General features: G+C 31.4%; 2 protein-coding genes and 1 pseudogene across 2 annotated transcripts; all 3 read right to left on the minus strand.

Annotated features, from left to right (window-relative positions):
* Nucleotides 1–174: 174 nt before the first annotated feature.
* LOC107618076 (dihydrolipoyllysine-residue acetyltransferase component 2 of pyruvate dehydrogenase complex, mitochondrial) lies at nt 175–9,361 on the minus strand. The gene is made up of 19 exons (XM_016320005.3): nt 9,005–9,361; nt 8,783–8,876; nt 7,900–7,976; nt 7,667–7,740; nt 7,518–7,561; nt 5,910–5,965; nt 5,758–5,832; nt 5,560–5,652; nt 4,946–5,191; nt 4,780–4,852; nt 4,515–4,612; nt 4,153–4,238; nt 3,997–4,072; nt 1,457–1,524; nt 1,313–1,379; nt 1,127–1,222; nt 932–1,034; nt 736–831; nt 175–476 (listed from the first exon to the last, which is right to left on the minus strand). Exons 1-19 carry the CDS (start codon nt 9,041–9,043, stop codon nt 406–408), a joined length of 1,632 nt encoding a protein of 543 aa, XP_016175491.1. The 5' UTR covers nt 9,044–9,361; the 3' UTR covers nt 175–405.
* An 11,676-nt stretch (nt 9,362–21,037) lies between these two features.
* Nucleotides 21,038–23,230, minus strand: LOC107619615 (uncharacterized). Its single transcript, XM_016321917.3, has 2 exons — nt 21,721–23,230; nt 21,038–21,629 (listed from the first exon to the last, which is right to left on the minus strand). Exons 1-2 carry the CDS (start codon nt 22,197–22,199, stop codon nt 21,038–21,040), a joined length of 1,071 nt encoding a protein of 356 aa, XP_016177403.2. The 5' UTR covers nt 22,200–23,230.
* LOC148543918 (uncharacterized) lies at nt 22,223–23,607 on the minus strand (annotated as a pseudogene).
* Nucleotides 23,608–27,322: the final 3,715 nt, after the last annotated feature.

The raw sequence follows: 27,322 nt of genomic DNA on the forward strand, positions 1-27,322 counted from the left end.
TTCGCACAGAACTCACCATTATGCTCCCCAATCAGCATAAAGACTATCAGGAGGAAAGTGAGGAATGGATGTCAAAAGTTCAATAAACTTTCTTTCAATTATTCACACCATCTAACAAGAAAATGTTAAATGCTCATAGGGCCCTTATGGCAGCAACCTCTTCTGGCGGCAAAATTTTAGGGTATAAATTTAAAAGCCTCATCTACCCTCATTTATTAATAGATAGATAGATACAAAGGATGTAAAGAAATATATCTTTACTGAGTAAGGACAAAAAAAATTGGTCAAGGATACAATCAACCAAACCCAAAATGGGAATATGGAGATACCGAGGTGAACAAATCTCATCCCCCGCCTAAAAAATATCACTTGAAAGGAAGAGTCATGGAAGCCTCCGGTTTATTCTTACAACAACATGGACTCTGGATTTTCAATATAGCCCTTGAATGCTTTTAACCATTCAGCACCAATTGCACCTGAACAAAACAGTGTTTAGTTAGTAAGCCACAATTATGATTACCCTACAAAGAAATAGAGGAGGAGGAGGAGGAGCTTAAGGGTGAAGTTACAAATGAAACTCATCCAAACTTCTATGCGGCATGTTCTTTTTTTTTTTTTTTTTTTGTGGGTTGTGCAACCATTCCCAGTCCACTACTGGGTTTGATTAATCTAAACACCCATATAAACCAAGAATGATTACCATCTATATTATACCCAAAAGACAAAAATGATTACCGTCTATTACGCGATGATCACAGCTAAGAGTCACAGCCATGAAGGAAGCAAACTTGAACTCTTCAGGACCTGAACCCGGTACAACTCTCTTCTCAGCTGTTCATGTAGAAGGAAACAAATGAAGATGATCATTAAGTGAACAAAAAAAATAGCTACAGTACTAAAAGTAACAAATGGGGGAAAAAGATGTTCTCACCAGATCCAACTGCAAGAATGCCTGCTTGAGGAGGATTGATGATTGCACAGAACTGCTTGACACCAAATGGCCCTCCCAGGTTAGACACTGTAAATGTTCCTCCCTGAAAAGTGTATCAACCAAAATACTCATAATCCAGCACAAGGGTAAATCATTTACAAAACAGATATGAACTAATGTGAACATTCAATAAACCTCATAATCTTGGGGTTTCAAGCTGTTTTCTTTGGCTTTCTTTGCCAATTGTTTGACCTCTTCACCAATTGCAGAGAGGCCTTTCTTGTCTGCATCCTGAAAATGACAAATAAAAGGTCAAGCTAGAACCTGCAATTGGAAATGGGTTGTAAATGTCTGTGATATTAGGAAGAGGTCATCACTTACCCTGATGACTGGAACAAATAATCCATGATCAGTCTGCACTGCAACATTAATGTTCACATTATGATACCTGCACAAAGACAACAAAAAAATGTGTTACAAAGAAGGCAGTACACAAACTTCATGGAAAATGAAAGTTTGACTTACTGGCGAATATAATCATCTGTCCATGAACTGTTACATTGAGGAACTTTACGTAGAGCCAAAGCAGCAGCCTGAAATGAAAGAAAAAAGCAAAATGCACACTGAGATCTCCACACAGAACTGACTGCTTAAGCTTTGACGAAATAAATATTTTCTTTTCTAAAGAAAATGGGCAGAGACAGACCCAAAAAACCCGTAAATAAAGCTTATCAGAAGAGATTTGAGGATAAATGGGCTGAGTTCATACATGATTTATGACAAGGGGCTATGGTGTCATTTGATCCATATATTCAACCCTACCTACTGTAGCAGGGAGTGGTGTTGCGAGAAATGAAATTTGAGACAGTTGCAACTTGGACAACCACAAAGGCCCAATGAAAAGATCCTGTTAGAAGCCTCCTGTATGAGGTAAAGGAAGAGAAGGGAACTGGGGGCATAATTGCAACTAATTTTAAAGGACTTTTTAAGTGTGAAACGTAGTTAGGATGGGTATAGGAGAATAAAATAGTCTCTAAGTAGATTCTCAGATTAGTCATTTGGTGTCTTACTGCAAAACTCCAACTCTTCTTCCACAGAATTGCGTGCACATACTTATATCATTATTCCCCACTTTCTAGGGTTCATGAGCGTCTTAGAAACTGATGCTTCCAATAAAGGTCTAGGGGCTTTACTATCTCAAGAAGGCACGCCAATTGTTTTTCTTAGCCAAGCTTTTATTAGTGTTCTCAGTTGAAATCAATGCATGAGTGGAAACTTCTGGCTAGTCATGCAGTGCAGAAATGGAAGCATTATCTGTTAGGCTGACATTTTGTAATACAGATAAACATTTAGGAGGTGGGAGATAAGTTGAATGGACGGGCAAGCCCATGCAGTTAGACTTTGAATTTTGTTTTTTACCTGGTTTGGAAAATAAGGTTGCAGATGCTTTAACCATTGATCAAGAGGTGCAATTGGATAAAGAATTACATCCCATTGTGTAGTGCCTAGCCCTTGATCACCAGGCATAGCTGTTCTCTCAAAGGCCGGGTGGTCCTCTCAGACTCCTTCCCTTTTGGCTGAATTCCATGACTAACTAATCACCGGGGATCATTCTTCCTAGGACTTTATTTTGGATGGGTATGAGTATGTGAGAATATGTAAAGGATTCTGTTCCTCCCTGACAGGACTTCTAACAGAAGTATGATGTATTATCCCCAGCCGGGTTAATTCAGCTAAGGGTAGAAGTTTCTTGGATTTTGTTTTGCTTTACCCTGAGCTAACGTCAAAAGTTTTGTGCTGGTAGTCATTGACAAACTTACTAAGTATGCTCTTGGCTAAAATATAACACTTCCTATCACCCACAAATGGATGGTCAAACCCAAGGGGTTAACCATTGTCTTGAGACTCATTTGCAGTGTTTGAGTGCCAAACGGTTATTGCCTGATTGATTGGGTGGGATGGACTGAATACTGGTCCAATTAATCCTCAATGCTTCCACTTAAGTGACACTAAAGAGACTGAAGTGCAGCCATTGATCAAAAGATTGTGAGCATGTACTGGCTGAGCTAGATAATTTAAAGTTTAGCCCAGCTCCAACGGAAGCTTCTTGCTGAAGGCATTCTCAAAAGGTAGAATATGCACTGTGGAATCAAATCTTTAGTAACCTAATAGGCAGCACACTTTGGCTCAGTGACACAGCTAATTTTAGAAATTCCGTAGGAAAAGTCTCTTTCCAGGGAGGGGGCATAAAAGGGAAGTCAAGATAGGAAACTTTGGGTTTGGATGATTTACGGGGTCCACAGACCTTGACTAACTTGGCTGAGTGTATCAGTGTGATCTGCTGTGTGCGTGTATGTGCTGGCAGAGTAGTAATATTCACAATTTTGTTAAGGAAAGGATATAACTTAAGGTAGTTTGGTAAGGAAAGGATAAGCAGAAATATGACAAGGTCTTAGGAGACTGAGAGCCGTGATTTTTTTGCGCTCAGTTATTCTGAAATTTCATCACTATACTACAGTCCTCCAGTTTTACCTTCTGTTGCTATTTATTTGTTGTGGGTTCTATCAGCTAAGCTCAGTCCTTATTACTTTGGCTAAGTGCTAGACTGGACCAGTGGCTTATTGCCTTGCACTTCCTTTAGGGTGCGGGTGCAGATAACAATCTGTGTTGCATGTGACGGCTGGAAGATCAAGAAGGTGGCAGCTCCTTTGTCACACACACAATCGTTATCATGGCAGAAATTTTAGCATCAAAGATCCTACACGATCATACAGTATCTGACAAACGATACAAAAAGCCCACAACCAAGCAACATTTTGACATTGCATTTTAAGCTAACAAACTGAAACCAAATGTCATCTAAGCAGAAATATTTTTGGTTGGACCAAATTGACACATTTTGAGTAGAACATGAAAGGTAATTCAACATGATCGATCACCTGAGACACAATTTGATAGCGTTCCCCTTGTGCTAAAGCACAAAATTGACAACTCACATCAAGGGCCAAGGAAGGTAATATGCATATTGAAAGCACAAATATTTTTGTTGGAGGAAAATCTAATACCTTGATGACAAGGTCATTAACTGATATCCGGGCTCCACCGGAGGCTTCTTGCAATGAATTGAGTTTGGTCCTCAAACTGGAGAAAGCAAGTTACAATCATCACAAATATATGTATCACAGGTATATATATATATATATATTTGAAAAAAAACTCACCTCATGAGTTTGTCAACACATGTATCTACTGTCAGATAGTAATGAGGAATAGTTTGTTTTGACAATAATAGACGGGAAGCTGTGATCTGTCAAAATATGTGGAGTTAGTTACATGTCAAGTGAACCACTTATGCTTGCAAAAGGCATAGTAAGATCAGAATATTACATAAAAGTGAAAATAACAAATGAAGATAGGAGGCAACAGTACTAAAGATCAAAAGAACCAAAAAACAACAGAACTGTATCAACAAATAATGGAGAAAAATAGATGCAATATCAATGATCTTGACTGAAGATTGCAAAACATATATCCTCTATTAAAACCTCAGAACACAAAATTCAAAGATTAGTTGACAATCTACCTTCCTTATCTGAGAGATAGGAACATCGGTATAATCCAATGCTGCATCTGTTGCAACCTTTGCCCTTGATGGTGCTGAAACTTCTTTAGCCCCAGAAGCTGCATGAGGTAATTTTGAAAATTACAACCAAATCATTTCAATCAGCCATAGCAAGGTATGACTCAGCTAGAATGAGAGATGAAAAGACAAAAGACTTCTCTCCTATAACAAAGTGCCATTGTTTACCCCATATGTATAAATTAAAGAAAGAAAGATAGAATGGTACCCAAGTAATCATCAATGTCACCCTTGACAATGAGCCCTTCTGGTCCTGTTCCTTTAATGCTTGAGAGTGGTACCTATGTTGGAAGGAGCAATGGCTTAATTAACGCATTGAAAATGGATTAAAGAGTTCTCTAATGGAAAGCTGTCAACCATGGTATTTTGCTCACATTTTTCTCTTCAGCCAACTTTCTAGCCAGAGGACTAGCAAAAATGCGATCTCCTGAAGGTGGTGGTGCAGTAGGTTTGGAAACCTTTGGCTCAGGTTCTCGGGTAGGTTCCTCAACCGCCTGTTTCTTTGGTGGAGGAGCAGCAGATTTTTCTTTAGGGGCAGCAGTAGCAGGCTCTGATGCTGAAGGTTGGTAATCTTTAAACTTCGCAATATCCCCCTCTTCTTCAACAGTTATAGCGATTACCTAGGAGAAACTTTCATGTTACCATTGCTATGCCTTTCTAAACGAAATAGCTTGAAGTGAAACCAAAATTTGTGAAAACTAAACTATTGAACACCATATGAAAATCCATATACATTGCTATTTTCTTAGAATTTTTTTATTAGAAAGGTTGGTAGAGCATCCGGCTAGGAAGATAGATAAGTGACAAAAGGTAGAAGAAGAGTTAAGACCATACACGGGGTGATCAAAACTCGAGAGATCTAAGTGTAAGCGGTCTCACTATAAATATGATATATGATATGGCACAATAACGTCATTTGGTCCATGTAGTTGTTGTTGTTGTTGTTGTTGTTGTTTTATTATCAAGGACAGCTAGAAGATATCAATACCTCACCAACTTTAATTTCTTTTGCCCCATCCCCACGTATTATTTTTGCAAGATAACCTTCCTCCATGCATTCCATTTCAACAGTAGCTTTATCCTTCAGAATAGAAACAAGTCAGATGCCAACATTTACATATGATTATAAAAACTAAATAAAAATCGTTCATTACAAGGTCTATTTTCAATGGTTCAGGAAACGTACAGTTTCAACTTCACAGAGCACTTCACCTGGTGAGACTTTATCACCTTCTTTCTTCAACCATCTAGCAATGTTACCCTACGTATAATTGGGAAATAAGTTGGTACAAACATTTACCCCCACTATGATCTTGAAATCTTCAATTAAGTACATACCTCTGTCATTGTTGGTGAGAGAGAAGGCATTCCAATTTCCTGGTGTGGAGGGAGATCTGAAAGGCATTCAAACATGTTTGTGATTAGATCTACTGATATTAACATATATATATTTTCTTTTTTAAATAAATTGAAAAAAGGTGGCTATGTAAACGGTGAGATCCTAATAACTTCTTGAAAATATTTCTTTATCCAAACAACTATGCTTTCAGAAAACAAGGAATTCAATACATAAGATCTTGCTAAGGGGCAGATAAATGGTGAGTGGTATGAGGTGTATTAGATCAACAAGAACGTCAGCTGTATCATGGAACAAAGGAGTTCCCATAACTGTTCACAACTTGAAAGAAAGCTTTACATTTAATGGACCAATTCCCAAGTGGTAAGGAATTTGAATGAATACGTTAAACTTAGAAGTAGACAAAGTGGGATGCATTGCCAACTCATCAAGTTGAAAAGATCTTGGGAAAGGAGGTATGCTAGAGATGTAATAACATTCTTTTACCTCCATTTACAAACAGTTAGGCTTTCAGGATTACATCCACCATAAAGCCACATCACAGATTAAGGGAGTTTTAATATATGTGAAACAGTAACTGGGCAAAGATAACTTATAAAAAGATTGCAAGTGTTTCACAAAATACATTTAGGTGTTTAAGACTAGAAATATACTAATAAAGTTCAAAACAAAGTTGATTAACATAATAAGGCACCCAAAACTAGAAGCATATTAATCATATTTTTAAAACTATTAAGCATTTTACTGATTCTGCTTTCTTCATTTTGGTTTATCAATAACACTATAACAGGTAGTGTGTAGTTGGCCTTGGTAGTGTTAGAACTCACCAATTTTATCATTACAGTACTATTGGTCTATCTCAACAATTGCACTGAGCAGATTCTTGACCATAGTCATAAAGTTTAACTAGCAACAAATGTGAATGATAGGTCATTGATGCATTGGGTTGTTTACAACCTAATAGTATTTGAATGCTCATCTTCCATTTTTTCTATGTTTCCTGTCGAATTTGCCAAACTGAAGAAGACTTGGAGCTGCTGTGATGTTAAGACATAAATGTGCATGCAAAGCACCATATTGGATCAGAAGCATCACCACCATTTCAGATCCATGATTTATAAATGGTTCAGCCAAATGCAAAGCACTTAATGAAACACAAAACCTAGGAGTAAAAACTCGGTGAATATGTCAACTAGGCTGGTCAAAACTCCATATTCTATGATCATGAAATGTTAAATGATAAAGAGCTTATTATATAATATCAGCACTAGTGCAACTCTTCAGACATCAGTTTTGCAGGACAGAGATCATGTGGTTTGCCACTATATGGGGTAAAGCACATTGTTTTCTTGAAAGGTTTCCCAATGATGATGGAGAGAGATATTTTTTATAGCTTTTTATATAGTTAGTATTTGCTTTATCCTCCTATCCTGCAGCTTTCTATTCATCTAGATAATATTCTTATTTCACCACTCAAAAAGACAGGATCATGACATATTACATTACAAAATATTGTTAAATGCTTCATAAAACTCCCAACACAAAACGAGGAAAGAAAATCAACAGAACCAACAAGTCATAAACTGTACCTGCTGCTGATGCATAACCTCTCCTTGTCTGGACGTGTGAACCTCTTTTGGAAGGCATGATGGAATGAAAACACAAGTTACAGATGCACGCATATTGAAGGAATACAAACACATAGGGTTAAAAAAATAAAAAAATGAAAATGACATACCGTGAAATCCCTCCATTAAACAAGGATCCACCAATGGAATCCATTTTCATGGTAGCCACAGAGAGGTTTCTCTTCTATGAACCAAATGGACAGAACGAAAGAATTTAGGCGAGAAGAAAAAATTAGCTAACACAGGTAGTAAAAAAGCCAGTGTAGAGGGAGGGAATGAATGAGGGGATAGCATAAGCATAAAACATCTTATGATATATATCTTAATTATCATTTAAACTTACAGTGAAATTCGGGACTGTTCCAGAGACAGTGTTTCTTGTTGAAGTTATATAACCCTGGGACCGCATTTTCCACAAATCTAAACAATAACCAAACAATTATAAATATAGAAAAATAAAATTTAAGCAACATCAAGCAATTCAAATCATGTTGTTCCTATAAAATATGCCAACAGAACGGAAATTTGTCTAAAGGTGATTTTCCTACTTCTATTATCATACTTCCTTCAAACACACGGTTGGCTTACTTAAAAGTTAAAACAACACATGGCCAACTGATTTTATTCCTTTTGTTGGTAGGTTTGCCACTGATCAACTCACCAAGGTCAAAGCATGCCCCTAGGCTCAACGAGGGCTTACGACAAGTACTTACAAATCCCCTATCAAAGGAGCCTCACAGCGGCAGTGAGGAGTTGAACCCGAATACATCCAGAGACCTTGCCACATGTGTCAAACCTCTTTGGCCATGGCAAACTGATATGACTATTATTAGTTTATTACCTATGAAGGCATTACCAAATTAAGTATAGGGTGTTGTGCCCCTTCACTAGTTGCTCCAAGAGGACACGGTTTAAGACACACACAAAAAATTTTCACGTGAATTCATAGCCTAATTAATCCAACATTGGACTCCCCTAATTTCTTATTGTACTATTCAAAACACGAATGATAATGCCGTAGCAGTACATTAAATCATTCATGCAACTCTACATAGGAAAAGTCAGAAAATGAAATAAAATAAAATAAACTCTCCGGTGACAACACAATATCATCGATACCAGAAATTAATACAAAGAATGAATTTAATTTTTTCTTTTGCTTTGAATTTAGTTGCAGTTCATTTTATAAGAGGCAGAGAAAACATCACAAGAAACAAAACAAGTACCGCTTTTTCTGCTGATAGAGGTTTGAGCATCGCTGGAAAACCAACGAACCAAAAGGGCAGGGTCATGGTGTACCAAGTTCGAAGCATTTCTCAACTGAAACCAACAAATATCGATTATTACTATTATAAAATAATAATGAAAATAGATTTATTAAAAATGAAATAGGAAATTACGAAGAATAAAAAGAAGAAAAGAAAGAGCTGGTTGAATAAAAGTTATACCTTTCGAGAATGATTGAGAAGACGAGATGCGTAAGCCATTGTTGCAATCACAGATCGAATCACACTTTATCGATGAATAAAACGAAAGGAATGAATCGAAGGAAAGAGAGGAAAGGAAAGAAAGGTAGGGTTTTGGTTGCAGATCCGATCAGGTAGATGGGAGTGGCAAAAGCATGGAAGAAGCTGCCACAGTAAACCAACCCAGAATTTTATTACTTTTTCGTTTCTGTTTTATTTTGTTTTGCCAACCTTTTAATTATTTTTATAGTTTCATTCTTCTGAACATTTTAAAACAATTGTTATCAATTCGGAATCCCGGCATTGAAATTAGAAAATAGGTTCGGCATTTTAAAAAACAATATCAGTTTACAAGTATCCAATAAATTAGTTTTCCAAAAAAAAATAGTTTCTAAAATAAAGGATAAATTATTAAAATTATTTTAAAGTATTTTAGCATAAATTAAACTATCGTAAAAACAAAACAATAAAAATATTTCTAAGAAAAGTTTAAAACATGACAAAACTGATAAAGAAATATATTTTTTTTCACTAAAGACAATATCTAATAAACGATTGATGTATTTTATTCAAATTTTACATTTTATTCAAATTTCTTTAAAATATTTGCATAACTTTTAGAAAGTGAATAAAAAGTTTAGGGTAAAAAACACATATATTCTAATGGAAGACTAAAATTACACAAATCAGCCAAAATGAAAACTGCTTCATAAATTCACTAATGCACGTTTATATGTAGTTCGAATAAGCTAAATTCGGACTCCATTTCTACATAATTCGAACCAACAAACACACGTACACACTAATTCGAACCAGGTGGATTCGAATTATACACAAACACACGCACACACTAATTCGAACCAATTGGGTTCGAATTACACACAGTAATTCCTACACCTACGCACGCGTTTTCAAATAATTCGAATTTGACTGATTCGAATTATTCATGGTATAATTCGAATTATGCTGTTAAAAAATTAATAATTTATTAAAAAAATTATTAAAAATTTATTAAAAAATTAATAATTTAAAAATTAAAAAAATATATATTTTATTTCATACATTAAAAAAAAGCTAACAAAATATTTAATTACGAGACTTCTTTAAAATATTTGTGATCTATCAATTCGAATTTCATACAATACTCTTTTGTCCATTTTTAATAGCTCATGAATATTTTTTAATAAATTTTTTTAATAAATTTATTTAAATTATACTACAAAAAATATTTTATCCTGTGCAAAACAATTTTTAAAAAATGGCTTAAAAAATGTTAGGAGTACTATAAAAATTTGTAATGTTCTAATAACTTAGGTAAATACATGCATGTACTCAAATTTTAAATAAAGTACTCTACATAGTCAATAATAATGTAGAAATGAAAGAAAATATTTTATTCCATAAAAAATAATTAAAAAATATTTTATTCTATACAAAATAATTTTAAAAAATGGCTTAAAAGATGTTATGAGTACTATAAAAGTTTGTAATATTCTAGTGATTTAGGTAAATACATGATAAAAATATTTTTTCTTTAATTTATAAATTATTATTGACTATGTAGAGTATTTCTTTAATGTCATAAGTCATTAGGATATTACAAATTTTTATAGTACTCCTAACATCTTTTAAGCCTTTTTTTAAATTAATTTGCATAGAATAAAATATTTTTTTGTGGTATAATTTAAATAAATTTATTAAAAAATATTCATGAATATTTTTTAATAAATTTATTTAAATTATATGGTGAGATATTACATGATTCGAATTACTAATGGGGAAGTTCGAATCACTCTTATTCAAATTATATGGTGAGCAATTCGAATTCTATACAGTACTCTTCTGCCCATTCTCGTAATTAAATATTTTGTTAGCTTTTTTTTAACGTATAAAATAAAATATATATTTTTTAATTTTTAAATTATTAATTTTTAATAAATTTTTTTTAATAAATTATTAATTTTTTAACAGCATAATTCGAATTATACCATGAATTACTGTGTCTAGGGGTGTGCATGGGCCGGTTGAAACCGGGTTTGATGTGACCCAGACCCGGCCCGAAATATATACCAAGCCTATTTGTTAGACCCAAACCTGACCCTAGACCCGATGAAACCTATACACTTTCGGGCCACGATTATACCGGGTAAAAACCGGGTGAAAACCAGGCCGTTAACATTATATTACCTTGATACCTTCTTGTAAGTTAGCATGTAAAAATATCCAAATTTCCAAGACTCCAACCATTATTTGACATGGTAAAATTCACTTAGAAAAATATAATAAGTACTAACTCTTCTCTAAAATTAAAGTATAACTATAATCAATACTAATATTGCCTAATAACACCAAATATTTAAATCAATACAAATAACACAAGATTATGCATTAGTCTAAAGTCTTATGCATTTTAAACATAAAACATTAACTTATAGTCTTATATATAATGACTAATAACACAAAATATTAAGGTTTACTAGGGGTGCACATGGGCCGGGTGAAGCCGGGTTTGATGTGACCCAGGCCCGGCCCGAAATATACACCGGGTCTATTTATTAGACCCGAACCCGGCCCTAGACCCGATGAAACCAATACACTTTCGGGCCACAATTATACCGGGTGAAAACCGGGTAAAAACCGGGCCGTTAACATTACATTACGTTGATACCTTCTTGTAAGCTAGCATGTAAAAAAATTCAAATTTTCAAGACTCCAACTATTAGTTAACATGGTAAAATTCACTTAGAAAAATATAACAAGAACCAACCCTTCTTCAAAATTAAAGCATAACCACAATCAATACTAATATTGTCTAATAATACCAAATATTTAAATCAATACAAATAACACAATCTTATGTATTAGTCTAAAGTCTTATGCATTCTAAACATAAAACATTAATTTATAGTCTTATAATGACTAATAACACAAAATATTAAGGTTTACAATACTTAAATTCCACATAAGAATAGTCATGATCTATCACTAATAACACAAAATATTAATTGTGTATGATGACCGGGCCACCGGGCCGACTTCGGGTGACCCGAGCTATGGCCCGGACCCGACCCGAAATAATGACCGGGTCTATTTTTGAGACCCGTATCCGACCCTAGACCCGATGAAATCACACCAAATTAGTCCCTAAAGTATTCGGGACCGGGCCGGGCCTTCGGGCCGGGGCGGGTCTGTGCACCCCTAAGGTTTACAATAGTTAAATTTCACATAATAATAGCCATCACCATCACTAATAACACAAAATATTAATTGTGTATGATAACCGGGCTACCGGGCCGATTTCGGGTGACCCGAACTATGGCCCGGACCCGACCCGAAATAATGACCGGGTCTACTTTTGAGACCCATACCCGACCCTAGACCCGATGAAATCACATCAAATTAGCCCCTAAAGTGTTCGGGACCGGGCGGGGTCTTCGGGCCGGACCGGGCCATGCACACCCCTAACTGTGTCTGTAATTTGAACCCAGCTGGTTCGAATTAGTGTGTGCGTGTGTTTGTGTATAATTCGAACCCAGCTAGTTCGAATTATGTAGAAATGGAGTTCGAATTTAAATGGTTCGAACTACATATAAACGTACATTGGTGGATTCAGTTTTCGTTTTGGCGGATTCCTGTAAAATTTTGCTCCTCTTAGCTTATTATTGTGATTTGCCCAAAAGTTTATATTAGATCTATATCAAAATCAGTATTAAATAAATTATTAGAATATAAAATATATAATAAAAATAATTTAAATAATATATAATAATTAATTTAGACACCAAAAAATATAATAAATGATTTAATAATTAATTTTTTTTGTACATAGATTTTATATGAAAAAATGTAAGCAAAATTTGATTTCAAGCTTTATTATTATTTTTTTTTTAAAATAGTCACTTGCAAAATACAAAACCACAAAGGAATTCATTTGGCCAAAGTTATTAAATTTTAAGATGAAATTTTGATTTTTAAAACTTTTTAAGAATATACATTTCTATTTTGTCTGCATTTAATTTAATTTTTGGTTTAATTATTCTATTAATTTTAGGGTTGCACATGGATTGGATAATATCCGCATATCCGCGATAATTATCCGCATCCGATCCAAATTTTGAGGATATTATCCGATCCGCACTATGGTAGGATCAGATTGCGGATTTGGCAGTGATATCCGCGGATCCGATCCGCAAATCCGCATATCCGCACATCACATATAAATATCATAGTTTAAGAAAATAAACCCTAATGTGATATGAATTTTAGTGTGTTGTTTTATAAATTTTATGATATCTTGTTTTTTATTTTTTATGTTGTACTCCGACTTAGAATAATTAAACTTAAATCTTGTGTTATTATTTTTTTTATTATTCAAAAGAACTTTTATTGATAATATTTTAGAATTAAATATGCTTAAACAGGTGAAAAATAAATTTTTTTTTTTGTAAAAACAGCCCAATGAAATTTGAAAACATTTTTTTTAATTATCCAGATATACCGAATATCCGATCTGCATACTTGCGGATCGAATCGGATCGGATCCGGCCTGAAAAATTGCAGATATCGCATCCAATCCGATCCAATAAGTGCAATGCGGATCGGATAGAATTTTAGGCTATATCCGATCCGATCCGTGTGCAGCCCTAATTAATTTTTATACTTTTATCAAATGTGTAATTAAGTTTCTATAACTTATTTTTTCATTTTAATTAGATCTTTAGTTCTTTATAATTTTATCAAATGTGTAATTATGTGGTCAAAAATTTAATTAGATTATTAATTATGACTATCTTTAATTTGTGAAAAAATATTTTGTTAATTCTAATATTTTTTACACTAATAAAAATTTAATTAAAAGTAGTATAAAAATTCAAATAAAAAATATAAAAATATAATTACAAATTTGATACAATTATAAAGACTACAAAAATAATTAATTCTTAATTTTTTTTTACGTATTTTTAGTGTATTGCCATAAAATAAAAGTATAAATTAGTCTTTAACATTTTAAAAAATGACAAGTTAGTCCTTAATTATTCTAAAGAAATATAATTGAGAAATCAAATTATCTAAAATTTAAATTAATAAAAAATAATATTTAATCTTCTTTAAAAATATTTAATATTTTTTAAAATAATACTACACATTTAAATTTTTCTGTTAATTAAGTCTAACTAAATTTATTTAATATCATAAAAATTAGTTATAATTAGCATTATTTTAATTTTTATTGTTTAATTTAGTTAAACTTAATTCATAAAAAAATTTAAATATGTAATATTATTCTATTTTTTAAAGACTAATTTATCTAATTTTCTTAAAGATCAGTAGCTAGTTTATCAAATTCTTTTGATAAAGACGAACTTGTCCAAGACAATTTACGAGACCAATTTGAATTTGAGGTTTCACTCTCTTTTTTTATTTTTTCTTCTTGAGACCAGCCGCCAGCGTCCCCTCAAGCACGTGCAGTTTAATGTTTTTATATTTTTAATATATTTAAAATATCTTATATCTTATATCTTATATCTTATATCTTACATTAAAATTCTTAATTTTCTTTATTATTTTGTAACTTAAAAATTTATATTATTGATAGCTATTTTATTTATTACGTTTTTAACTTTTTAATGTTGACTAAAGCATCTAATATGAAATTATTAATTATTTTGTGGGATTGGTATCAGTATTTATAAATTGGTATTGCTTAGTTACAAAAAAAGTTTGTATTGTATAAGAATATATGGATAGGATAGTTATAGGATAACATATCATTTTAAAGAGGGTTTAAAAAATTTTAGAGCACTAAAACTGTGTTTAGATATTTAGCTAGAGAGATTTGCAAAACTTATACAATTTTAATAAAAAAATTAGTTTTTAATAATATTTTTTATTTTTTAAAAAATATGTATAAAAAATTAATTTTTAATTTGTTAATATTAATTTTTTTTATTTCTAAAATTTATCGTTTTTTAAGAAAACTTATGTAACACTCGCTCTCTCTTTTTATATTTAAATTTTCAATTCCTAACATAAAAACTTCATAACGTGTTATCTTAAAATAAAATTTATAAATATAATTATTTTTTAAGTTAGGAGACTCGAATCTGCAATCTCTTAATTAAGTATGGAGAGACTATGTTCTTTGAGTTATAACTCATTGGCTTTTAAATTTATTATTAATAAGATAATAAATAAATAATTTTATAGATAAAAAATATAAAATAGTTTATAACAGTATTCTTTAAGTTTTGAGTGACTTAAAAAATTAACATTTTTAATATATATAATTGAATCAGAACTAAATTTTTTTGTAATTTCTTTTTTATTATAAATAATTAAATTATCCGCAAAAAAGCCATCTTCCATCCCATTTCTTAATTTTGTCTTCATTATTTTCATTATTGAAAATGATCATTCTATAGTAGCTATAAAAACTAAAATAGTTAATATAAGACAAATCAATCTATCAATCAAGTAATACATTTTTTTTTTTTATTTCTACTAAACATCTATACAATTCATAAATAGTTGATAGATTTTTTATTTATTGATGTTGACGAACATCAAGAATAAAATATTGAAGGTGAAAAGGCAAATCAATCTTTTCTTATTCAATAAAAGTCTTGGATAATAACTATCAACAAAAGTAGAAATCTTAGCAATGTTAACATTTTTGTAAGTATTTTTAGGCATGAGAGTAGAGCTTAGATTTTATAAATTTATTGCTTAATTATTGAATATGCTATTCAACTATTATAATTGCTTATCAATTGTGACTAAAAAGATCTTAACTCTAAAATAATACTCAACTATAATATGATTTTTTGGTGATGCAAGTATGCTTGCCTTACTACATAACAAGCAGTTAAATCAGGAATTAGAGTATCATGTTACTTGCAAAATGATTTCACATCTTTCAATAATTTCTCTCATCTATCATCTCTCATGTTTTAGATAAGTGTTTTTGTAAAATGAACTAGTTGCATAGCATTAACTATGTTTTGAGAATGTTTTTGTAAAATTTGATAAAAAAAATATTAGTTATTCCCATAATATCTTTCATCAAATACAAGATCAATACAAACTCAAATGATGGCAGGATATTATAAACACTACCTGCATCACCACGCTAAGAATAAGTTGATCCAACAATAATAACCTTTTGTAAAACAGTCAACGTTGCACCATACATATTTATCAAATTTTAAACAAAAGAGAAACGAGAACTCCATCAAATATCGCATGCTCGTTTTAAAGTACCAATTTAGTTTGTCCCTTTACTAGTTTTAAGTTCATCAATCTCTAATAAATGGACAATTTCATCTGTCTTGGTAGCATTTAACTCATCATGTCACTTATTAGAAGAACAAATGATGTTGACGATGAAAATCAATTTTTAAAAAAAAATGATGCAAATGAATAACTTTTCTAGATATATCAACTAATGCAAGTTGTAATCTATGAGCAAAACAATGAATATATAATAAGCATAAGGCAAAATTTTTAAAAATAATGCTTGTAGTCTATTCCATTTCCTTTTCATGTTGCTGGCACCATCATATATTCTTGACTACGAATATTAGAGACATTAAGTTCATGTTGAGAAAGAATGCCACATAATTCTTATTTCAGAATTAATAATGTAGTATCTTCAACATATATAAGATCAAGAAAACACTCTTGATTAAAATCATGTATATCAACAAATCTTAAAATAAGTGTCATTTGCTCTTTTTTGGATTCATTACGAGTTTCATCTACTATAATACAAAATTAAGAAGCTCTAATTTCTTCACAAATATGCTTTCTCACCATGTTTGAAAGAATATACAAGATTTTTTTTCGAATTTGATATGAAGTATATCTAGAATTATATGGAGCATTTTCTAACACAGTTTTTGCAATTTGGTCATTGTAAGATGCTATGAGTTTTACCATTTCAAAAAAATTATCTCATTTTTTTTTATTTTGGAGTCTCATCATGACCTCTAAAATAACAAGCTTGAAATGTAAGCTAACGAGTTGCATCAATGAAAGATTTTAAATGCAATCGATTATTTTGAATTTTCTCAAAATTATAATCATCAATTACATTTTGGATGTGACTTACCTGATTTAATAAGTCTAGACATGCTCTAATTGCTGCATTATTGTGTGATAGTAATGATCTCCAACATGTTTAAGAAAAGTACAATTCATCCCATTATTAACTTTTTTTCAACTTTTAAACTCTTTACTAATAAAAACATCTAACCTATTACATCTATTGGGTATTTTGCTAACCAAATAACAAAATAAACAATATACAGCATCTTCGGAAGGTAAATACTCTAACCATGAAAGAAAAATACCAAACCAAGCATATTAAAATCGTCTTGGATGCTTTGTACCAGAAAGAGGATAATTGTCAAGATGTTTTTTATATGAATCCCATTTAAGATAAGCTTATCTAACTTCATCTCTCTGTCTTAGGTGATATTGTCAAATTTGACGTAATTTCTCAGAGTCTCCTTCTAAAGAATTAAGGTCAAACTCATCAGATGCAACTCTTTGAACCTTTGAAGGTTGTATCTCACTTTTTTCTTCATTCATTGAAGTGGAAGAACTATCTACAAGTATTGATATTGTAGAAGTTATTTTTTTTCTTCTTGAACGTTAGTCTTTCTCTTAAAAAATATATCAATTCTTTGATTTTTTATCATTATAATGGTACAAAATTTTTGAATATATATCCTGTAAAATATGTAAAAAAAATAAAAAAATAAATATTAAAATTTATAATATTTATTGAATATTTTTTATAGTCAAAAGACTTTCAATTAAGACATTAACAAATATAAAATAATACGAAATTAAATAAATAAAAAATTACCTAATTTCACAAAGATGATGCCAAAAATATAATTGTTTAAAACTTAATTTAAAAAATTGAAACTTCTTAAGTTATAATTTACAAATTCTTCTACCAGTCTATAAAAATACAATGATATCAATACTTATTGAATATTCTAATATTTTATATAATATAAAAAATTAAATTAAATAAACAATAAAATATAAAATAATATTAAATTAAATAGATAAAAATACCTAATTTTTATAACTAACACCATTAAAACCTTGCTTTGCGTGTTTTTTCTTTATTATGAATAAAGGCAATGAGTTTTTTCTTTTTAATAGAGGCAGCGGGTTTTTCTTTTTTGAATAGAGGCAAGGGTTTTTCATTTTTAAATAGGAGCTTTTTCTATTGAGTGGAGATTTGGTACTTTTATTATTGAGAGTTGAGAGGCAAGGAATTTAATTATGATTCATATATGTTTCTTGTTACATAATCTTTCGAGATTTGATTTGATTTTTTTTTTTTTTCAAATAAAATGAAAGATTTTGATGTGTTCTCCAAAAAACTCAACAAAGACTTTTAACATGTCAAAATTCATTTCAGCCCAAATCCAAAGTTTAAGTTACTATTTACTAATATTTAAAACTAAAAATTATTCAGGTTTGGTACTTTTATTATTAAGAGTTGAGAGGCAAAGGATTTAATTATAATTCTTATAATTTTTTTAGTACATAATCTTTTTAGATTTGATTTTATTTTTGTTTTAAATAAAATGAAAAATTTTGATGTGTCAACAAACACATTTAACATATCATAAATACAAATTCGAATACCTCGTATCAAAATAAAGAAGTTAAGCCGATTGAACTATATTTTTTTTTTTTAGAAAAGTACTTCTAATTGTTTTATAAAAAGTTTGAGAGTCACGCTCTTTCATTGTTCAACTAAAGCTTCGCCCTGGTGACAAGTAGGGTATACAAATTTAATCTGATTTAAATTAAACCGTTCTTCTAATTTAATCTAAATCGAAAATCGATTAAAATTGCATTAATTTGGATTTGATTGGATTCTATTTTTTACAAACTGCTAGATCGGATTGAATTTTGGATCTACTTTTCATTACCGATCCAATTCAATCCAAATCGCACAATGTGCTATAATATTATTATTTTATTATTATATTTACAATTATACTTATAACATGTTCAATTTGTTATATATTTTTATATTATTCATGTATTATTATTATTATTTAATAAATATTTTATGTTCAAAATATTTTTTTATTTATTTTAACTAACCTATAATTTTATTTCTATTATTATGTTATCGTTGACTTGTTAAGATATTGTTGAAACTTGTTATGTCATTGTTGATTATTTAAAATTTGATGTTGAGACTTGTTATATATATATATATTTAATTTTTTTAATTTACAAAACTACAACTCCAATTCAATCCAAAACTGCTTGAAATTAGATTAGATCGAATCGAATTTTTTTAAAAATTTATCCAATTCAAACCGCACCGCAAGTAAAATTAGTGTTCGAATCGGATGAGTTTTTGACTCAAAACCGATTCAAAGCACACCACAAACACCCTACTGACAAGGGAGTGGAGTAGGAGTTTCAAATTTTAAATTTTAATAAAAGTCTAACTATCATCTAAAGGAAGATTCTATGATGTTTACCCAAAAAATCAACATAATATACTGTCCTTATGTGTCAATTGTTGAGGATTATTGGAGGCTATTTTTTTAAATAAAAAAAATTAAATTAAAGTAATATAATAAAATTTTTTAAATAAATAAATTAAATATTTTATTTATCAAAATATATTATTATAAAAATATTTGTTAATTAATATAATATTATTTATTCTATTTATATTAAAAACAAGATGTATATACATATATTTTGTTTACATTATAAATAAAATAAATAAAATAATATAAATAAAATATTAAAAAATTCTATTAATATCTGAAATAATAATAATAAATATAAAATTAATTAAAATAATAAATATTTGATATTTTTTATTATAAAATTGTTAAAACATAAGAACAGCTAAACAAAATATCAAATATTAATTATTTTAATTATTTTATACTTATTATTATTATTATTTTAGATATTAATAAATTTTTTTAATATTTTATTTATATTATTTTATTTAGAGTGTAAATAAAATATATATATATCTTGTTTTAAATATAAATGGAATAAATAATATTACATTATTAATAAATATTTTTATAATAATATATTTTAATAAATAAAATATTTAATTTATTTATTTAAAAACTTTTTTAATATTTTTATTATTATAATAAACTATTATAATAAAATTTGTATTGTATTATTTTAATTTAATCTTTTTTTTTCTTATTTAAAAAAAATAGCCTCCAATAATTTTCAACAACTAATACATAAGAGCTATATTATGTTAATTTTTTGGATAAGCACAATAGAATCTTCCTCATCTAAATTGTATTGGCCAAGAAGCATCTTAGTTTAAATTTAAAATTTAAATACCTATTGTGAGTATATAAATAAGAGGAGACAAAAAAGGAGAATTCATCATTTCAAGTTTATTTCTTAAAACGCTAACAAAAGTCACACCTGATTTTAAAATGCGGACAAAAATAACTTTTATTTTTAATAACGATAAAAATGGACTTTTTTATCTGTCTATCACTTTTTCTAGAACTAGTCATTAAAGTACTATTATTTTCAAATATTTTACCCAATTGTTATTTTTTTGCTACAGTAGTAATTTTTTTTTTTTTTGCGTTACTGATTTGGAGGCACTAAATCGGTTGACAAATTCAAGATGAAAATGTTAAAATGAATGACACACACAATAAGAAAAACCTATGAAGCACAGACACGGACACGGACACAAGACACGACACGACACGCGACACAGCGACACGCAAATTTTAAAAAGTTGTCAGACACGGGGACACGCATATACTAATAATATAATATATTTAAATAGAGATATGTCTTAATAGAGATATTTTCAAAAACAACCATATGATATGCATTTTCCTAAAGTGTATAGGTATTCAAAAGATAAAATTCTAAACTCCTATGTCTTAATAGAGATAGTAAAAATTTTGTACATCATATGTACACAAAAAAAAGTTATCTAAAGTCATTATTTCTCCATCATATATGGTTGATATCTTCATCATTAGAAAAAGTCACTCTTTCCAACTCCGGTTCATCAAGAGAAAGGTGAGCAACTTCAAGAACACCATTTTCTTCATCAATTGGTGAAAAAGCATCTCCAGCAATATCCCACATCATAGTTTCTCCTTTATTATATTGTGGAGTTTTTCTTGAAAGAAGACGAAGATTAGTGTGGACAAATACTAAATTTTCTGCACGTTTAGGCTTCAACTTGTTTCTTTTTAGGGAATGGATAAAAGAATATGTGCTCCAATTCCTTTCACAACAAGAAGATGAAGATGGTTGCCCTAGTAGCCTAAGAGCAATTGGTTGAAAAAATTTTGCTTTACTACCATGAATTAGCCACCAAGACTTTGCATCAACTATGGCTCTATCATTCAAAGAGTCATAATCATCAAAGACACCTCTACCATCAGAAAAGCTTGCAAATTCAATGTTTACCTTTCTCCTCTCTTCTTCGTTAGGAAAATACCTCTTCAAGCATTTAACTCTCTCATTAGTGATCTCAATATCTTGATGAGGAGAAACTCGTGTAAGATCTTCTCTCAACCATTGGTGGCTATAATACCTATATAATTAGTGTTTAAGCATAAATTAATAATGATTCAATTATCTTCACTTATAAATAAAAGTTATAAACAATAAATGTAAAAAGTTACCTTGGATTCAATGAATGTGCTAAACAATGAAGAGGTGTGCTACTTTTTGTCCATCTTTGAACTAATATTGAGTGCACAACATCGTAGAAGGACGATGACTCTTGTTCATCTTTTCTTTCATAGAGATATATAGCACTTTTTACTTTCTTGATCATTGAATCCCACATCTCATGGACCAAATGAAGAGTAGGTACATCTGTGTCTGTACTTCTTAAAACATCATAAATAGGATTTGTGAAAGTAAGAATATAATCAATTTTTTGCCACCAATTTTCACTCAAAATCTTTTCTGTAACAACCTCAGCTCTGCCAATATTATCTTCCTTGTATGAAGACCACTTCTCAGTTATAACCATTTCTTTGAGGCCTTGCTTTAACAACCTAAATCTTTTGGGCATCACAATAGTAGAAGCAAATCGAGTAGGAGCAACATTAAGCAACTTCAATGTATTAAATTCATTGAAAATAGATAACCTCATATGATGATTAACAATAAAATTTTTTATAAAAGAAGCATCCTCAGCAATTTGAGTAATCCATGAGCATTCTTGATAGACAAAATTATTCTTCTCTGTATTCTTAGCTGCACAAATGTCCTTTAAAGCAAGGTTGAGAGTATGAATAACACAAGGAGTCTAAAAAACAGATGGAAATTCAGCTTCAATCAATAAACCAGCCGCTTTACAAACCGGCGCATTATCAGTCACAATCTGCACTACATTTGAGAGACCGACTTCTCTTATCACATCTCTTATTTGCTTTGCAACATAATCCTTGTCTTTGATCTCATCTGAACAATCTACAACTTTCAAAAACATAGGCCCACTTTCAGTTACAGCCATAAAATTAAGAAGAGGCCTCCTTTGGGATCACTCCATCCATCACTTACAATGCTCACTCTCTTTCCACTCCATGAATTTTTAGTAGGTTCTAACATTCTCTCCACATGTTGCTTCTCTTTCTCAAGCAAAGTTGTCCTCAATTTATTATATCCAGGAGGAATATAACCATCAATATAATTATTGGCAGCATAAGAAAAAGCTTTGACAAAATATGGATTTTTTGCTAGATGAAAAGGCAATCCAGATGAAAAAAATATTCTAGCAATATGTAAATCTAGAGTCTCCCTTGCATTCACATTAAAAGCTTTCTCTAAAGGTCCAGTGGCTCTTCTTTTTCTTGAATCAAGTTCACTTGCATTAGATAAGGGTGGAAGAGGAATTAACTTAGCCTTTTTACTTTCATGCAACAATGTACTTTCACTATCAAGTTTCTTAAGTTCTTCAAGCTTTGTTGATGTAACTTTTGCACAAAATCTAATTCCTTTTCCTGAAATCTTCAATAAATGTGCTCTTACTCTAGTATAAGAACCACTGAATAAAACCTTGCAAAATTTACATTAAAATTCAAGATTTTCGCCCCCTTCAATTTTATCTTTCTTTGTTACAAATTTCCATAAAGGCTTATTAACACTTTCTTTAAAATTGTTTTGAACACTCTCTGAACTCATCTCTCACAATCCTACAATAATTTAAGAACCAAAATTATTTTTTTACAATTCAATTTGTTGAACAAAATAGAACCAAAAAAAGCATAGAAAAAAAACAAAACCAAAAGAAATTATTATATAATAGTAACTAGACTTGTTCAAAAAAACCAAAATCTGGCCTCAAAAGTCAGTAAGTCACTTAGTCCCTTTTATCACAAATAACACCTAAAACATTTCTCTTTTTCATACACGAAGTTTGAACTCTATAACTTAGATATCTCTATTTCTTTAATATTTATTATATTAGACCCAAAATACTCAATCCATTTAACTTGCGGTATGGTCTGAGTTTGTGATTGTGTCTTCCTTACCAATGCAGTAATGCACACTCCATACATTGTGTTATTTCCACCACACAAAATCTTGAGTGCATCTAAATCTTGTAGTCACAAATCTCGCTTTATTTCAATTTTTTTAATCACTTGATACAGGAATAATTGCCAATGCACACACTGTACTTTGTGATATTTCACTTATATGTAATGCCGGGGAAATAACGAAGGTCAATTTTCACATGATGACTTGATGAGTTATAATACAGACAAAAATATTAGACAATTTAATTCCAGAAGCACAAAACAAAATAAAACCAAACCAAGGAGATGCACAGAACAAAATAGAAATCCAAAATCAGATGGAAGCACAAAACTGACAAAACAAATCGGAATCAAAGAGAAGCACAGAGGGCAGAACAAAATAGAAATACAGAACTAGAAATTAATTGATGAAAGAATAAACATTCTCCCTTACTTGAAATAGAGGATGCAGAAGAGCACGACAGAAGAGCACAAGAGCAGGGCAACGGTCACGGTAGAAGTGGCGACCGGGGAGGTGTCGATCACGGCAGCAAGAACTGGAGCAACGACGACAACAAGTGGTGGCTGGAGAAGCAGTAAACGACAGCAAACAGCGATGACAAGCACCGCAGAAGAAGTGGCAGTAGTGAAGAGGAGATGCTGAGATTAAGAGTAAGTGGGTGTGGAGAGGGACGATGAACATCCACGGCGGTGACAACCGGAGGTGGCGGGGATGACTGGAGGTAGCGATAGACTGGCGGTGAGGAGAGGGTGAGTGGGTGTGGAGGAGCCACTAAGCCAGAAATGGCTTTGGGGGTGGAGGTGGAAAGTTAGGTTTCTAAGTTCTAACTTTTGTCAAAGTGAAACGGTAAGGTAAAATTGAGGAGAGCTTTTGAAAATGAAAGTGGAAGTGTCCGGGCCGTGTCCAACCCGTGTCCAGTTGGTTTTTTTGTTTTTTTGGACAGGACACGTTTGGACACGGGAGACACGCGTGTCAGACGAGTGTCTCCGTGCGTCATGTCCGAAATGTGTCCGACACACCGACACGGCAATTAAACAAAGTGTTCGTACTTCATAGAGAAAAACTCATAAATCATTGGTGCCTCCAATGAAGAAGACGCTAGCAGGAAAGACACTGCATTTGAAAAAGGCACACACCGCATTGGCACATCCATGTGACGTGTAAATAATTTTTTTTAAATTAATATAAAAATTAATATTAAGCATGTAAATTTAATGAATACTAACTATTTAAATTAATAATATGTATATTAATATTAATAAATAATTGCTTATGAATATTTAAATTAATGTTAAATGTAAATATTCTCTTGTCTTTGTTGATCGAAAAATATTTTCGATTAAGGAAAGTTGGTTCGAAGAAATAAAGAAGGCGAAGATTTAAACAATTTTCGAAAAAGTGCATGTGCAGGCATTGGCTGGAGATATTCGATGCAGATTCGATTTTGAAACACATTATTGAATTGAACAAGTCTAATCAGTCAAGTATTCAAAAGAAGTAATCGAATGAGTTATTTCGAATAGTAGATCAAGTGGTTATGTAAGTGGAGAAGTTGAAGGCATTTACCACATGAGGAATTTAGATTGCATTTTGTATGCAATCAAGGAGAACTTTAATTCGAAAGGGCGGGAACGGTTACCAAGGAGTATGCAATCAAGATTGCATTTTGTAATTAATTGTCAGTTACAAAGGTAGATTATAAATACTAGAAAGTTTTAGGGAATAAGGGTTGGAACTTTAATTCAGAAAACACTCCAACACACTCACATCCCCTGCGAATTCCTGAGTCTGCGATCGAGTTTCTTTTCTCTAGGATTCCTTCCATGTTTTATCTTTTCAATTTATTTTTTCTGTAAACTTTACTTTTCAAGTAAATTTATCTTTCAAGCATTTCTTTAATTTTCCTTCTCCAATTTACATTTCAACACTTTTAAATTCTTTGTTAAAGCCCTTTGACCCAGTCGAAGGTACTTTATTGCTTTCTTTAAACTTTAACGCAACTTTTCAATTCCAGTGCATTTTCTTTTCGAAAACCCTTGTTTCTTTATTTCTTTTATTGTTTTACAAATTTTACCTTATCTTACATTTCAATATCCGTCTAATCGAAGACACTTTGATGCACTTTTAGAAAACTGGTACCTGCAAAGAGGAGTAGGTTTCGCTCCCAAATCATTAGATATCGAACCACCATCGATTTGCTAAAAATCGACAAAACAAATTGGCACGCCCGGTGGGACAGTTTTAAAATTGAAGTGTGTCAAAGAGTTTTTATATTATTCGATGTATGCGATTAAGAAGTGGGAAAATCATTCACATGGCTGATGAAGTGTCAAATATGAATGGTGGTTTCTCCACCAATGATAGCATACCAGTAATTGTGCAACAAGCAGACGTGACTTCACGTTCGGAAGGTGCAATTGGAAGTGAAAGTATAGCGGTTACTACCGCACAAACTGGGAATATTGGACGCAATATTCGTCCACATGGTATTGTACCACCGACCCAACCTCCATTAACTACTGGTTGGCCTCCTTATGGTCTTCCTCCTGGTTATGTTCCACCAGTGGGTAATTTTGTTCCTCCCGTTTGATTTGGGAGTGTAAATGGAGGAAATAATTCTCAAAATCCACAACAACATTCCGAGTACTCTCGTGATTATAACGTAGGCTCTACTTCGAATGCTGCTAATTTGATGGTAGTATATCGACAGCAAGTAGAGGAAAATCATCATGACTTGGTCAATTTACTGACTCAATAGATGACCACAATTCTGAATCCAATGATGGCCGATCACGAATTGAAATTCGAACGTCTTGCTAGACAAGTCGAACGAATTGCTCGAATCGTAGATTATGAGGAAGGTGGAAGGCATGATGCCAGGGGAAATAATGAAGAATTTAAAAATATTTTCCAAAATGAAAACAATATTTTTAATAGAGAAAATTCTCATGTAATTCCTCGAGGCCAAAACGCTGATGAATTTCTAGCCAGATTACGTGTTAATCATGGCAGTGAATGTTATCAAGTCACTAGAATTGTGGAAGAAGTGCTCAATAATGTCGGTTTGATGAATCAACCTCACTTTGTGTCTGCTTTTCCTCAAGTTATCCAAATGGCCGAAGTGCCAAGAGGGGTAAAAAATATAAAAATAGTCACAAAGTTTGCAAGGAAAGTTGGAGAGTCGACTACTGAACTTGTCGCTCGATATTTGGTTGAGATTGGAAATTTAGCCAATGATGAGAATTTAAAAATGAAGTTTTTTCCTTCTTCGTTAACGAAGAATGCGTTTACTTGGTTTTTGAATCTCATACCAAAATTCGATAATGACATGGAATCAGTTGAAAACTACTTTTCATGCTCAGCTTTATCGAGGGGAAATGAATGTGGCAATTACTGATCTGGTTACTTTGAAACGCGAAGATGGTGAAACCATTGATGATTATATGATACGTTTCAAAAATGCTAGAAGTAGATGCTATGTTTCGTTACCTGAGAATGAAATTGTGAAAATAGAAATTATGGGGCTAGGTTTCTATATGCGCCGAAAGTTGCTTAATGTACATATCCCCGATTTGGCTCATATGGCCGAAAAAGTCCGTCAGACCGAGCTCATGAAAAAGGAGAAAGAGAAATATAGGAGTGAGCAATGATCAAAGAGTAAACCTTTTACTCGAAAAGAAAAAGTTGCTTATGTGACTATGGAGTCCTCAGAAAAGGAACTTGATTTCAAAACAG

Source organism: Arachis ipaensis, chromosome B9 (assembly GCF_059453495.1).
Source record: "Arachis ipaensis isolate K30076 ecotype BB chromosome B9, ASM5945349v1, whole genome shotgun sequence".
Taxonomy (NCBI): domain Eukaryota; kingdom Viridiplantae; phylum Streptophyta; class Magnoliopsida; order Fabales; family Fabaceae; genus Arachis; species Arachis ipaensis.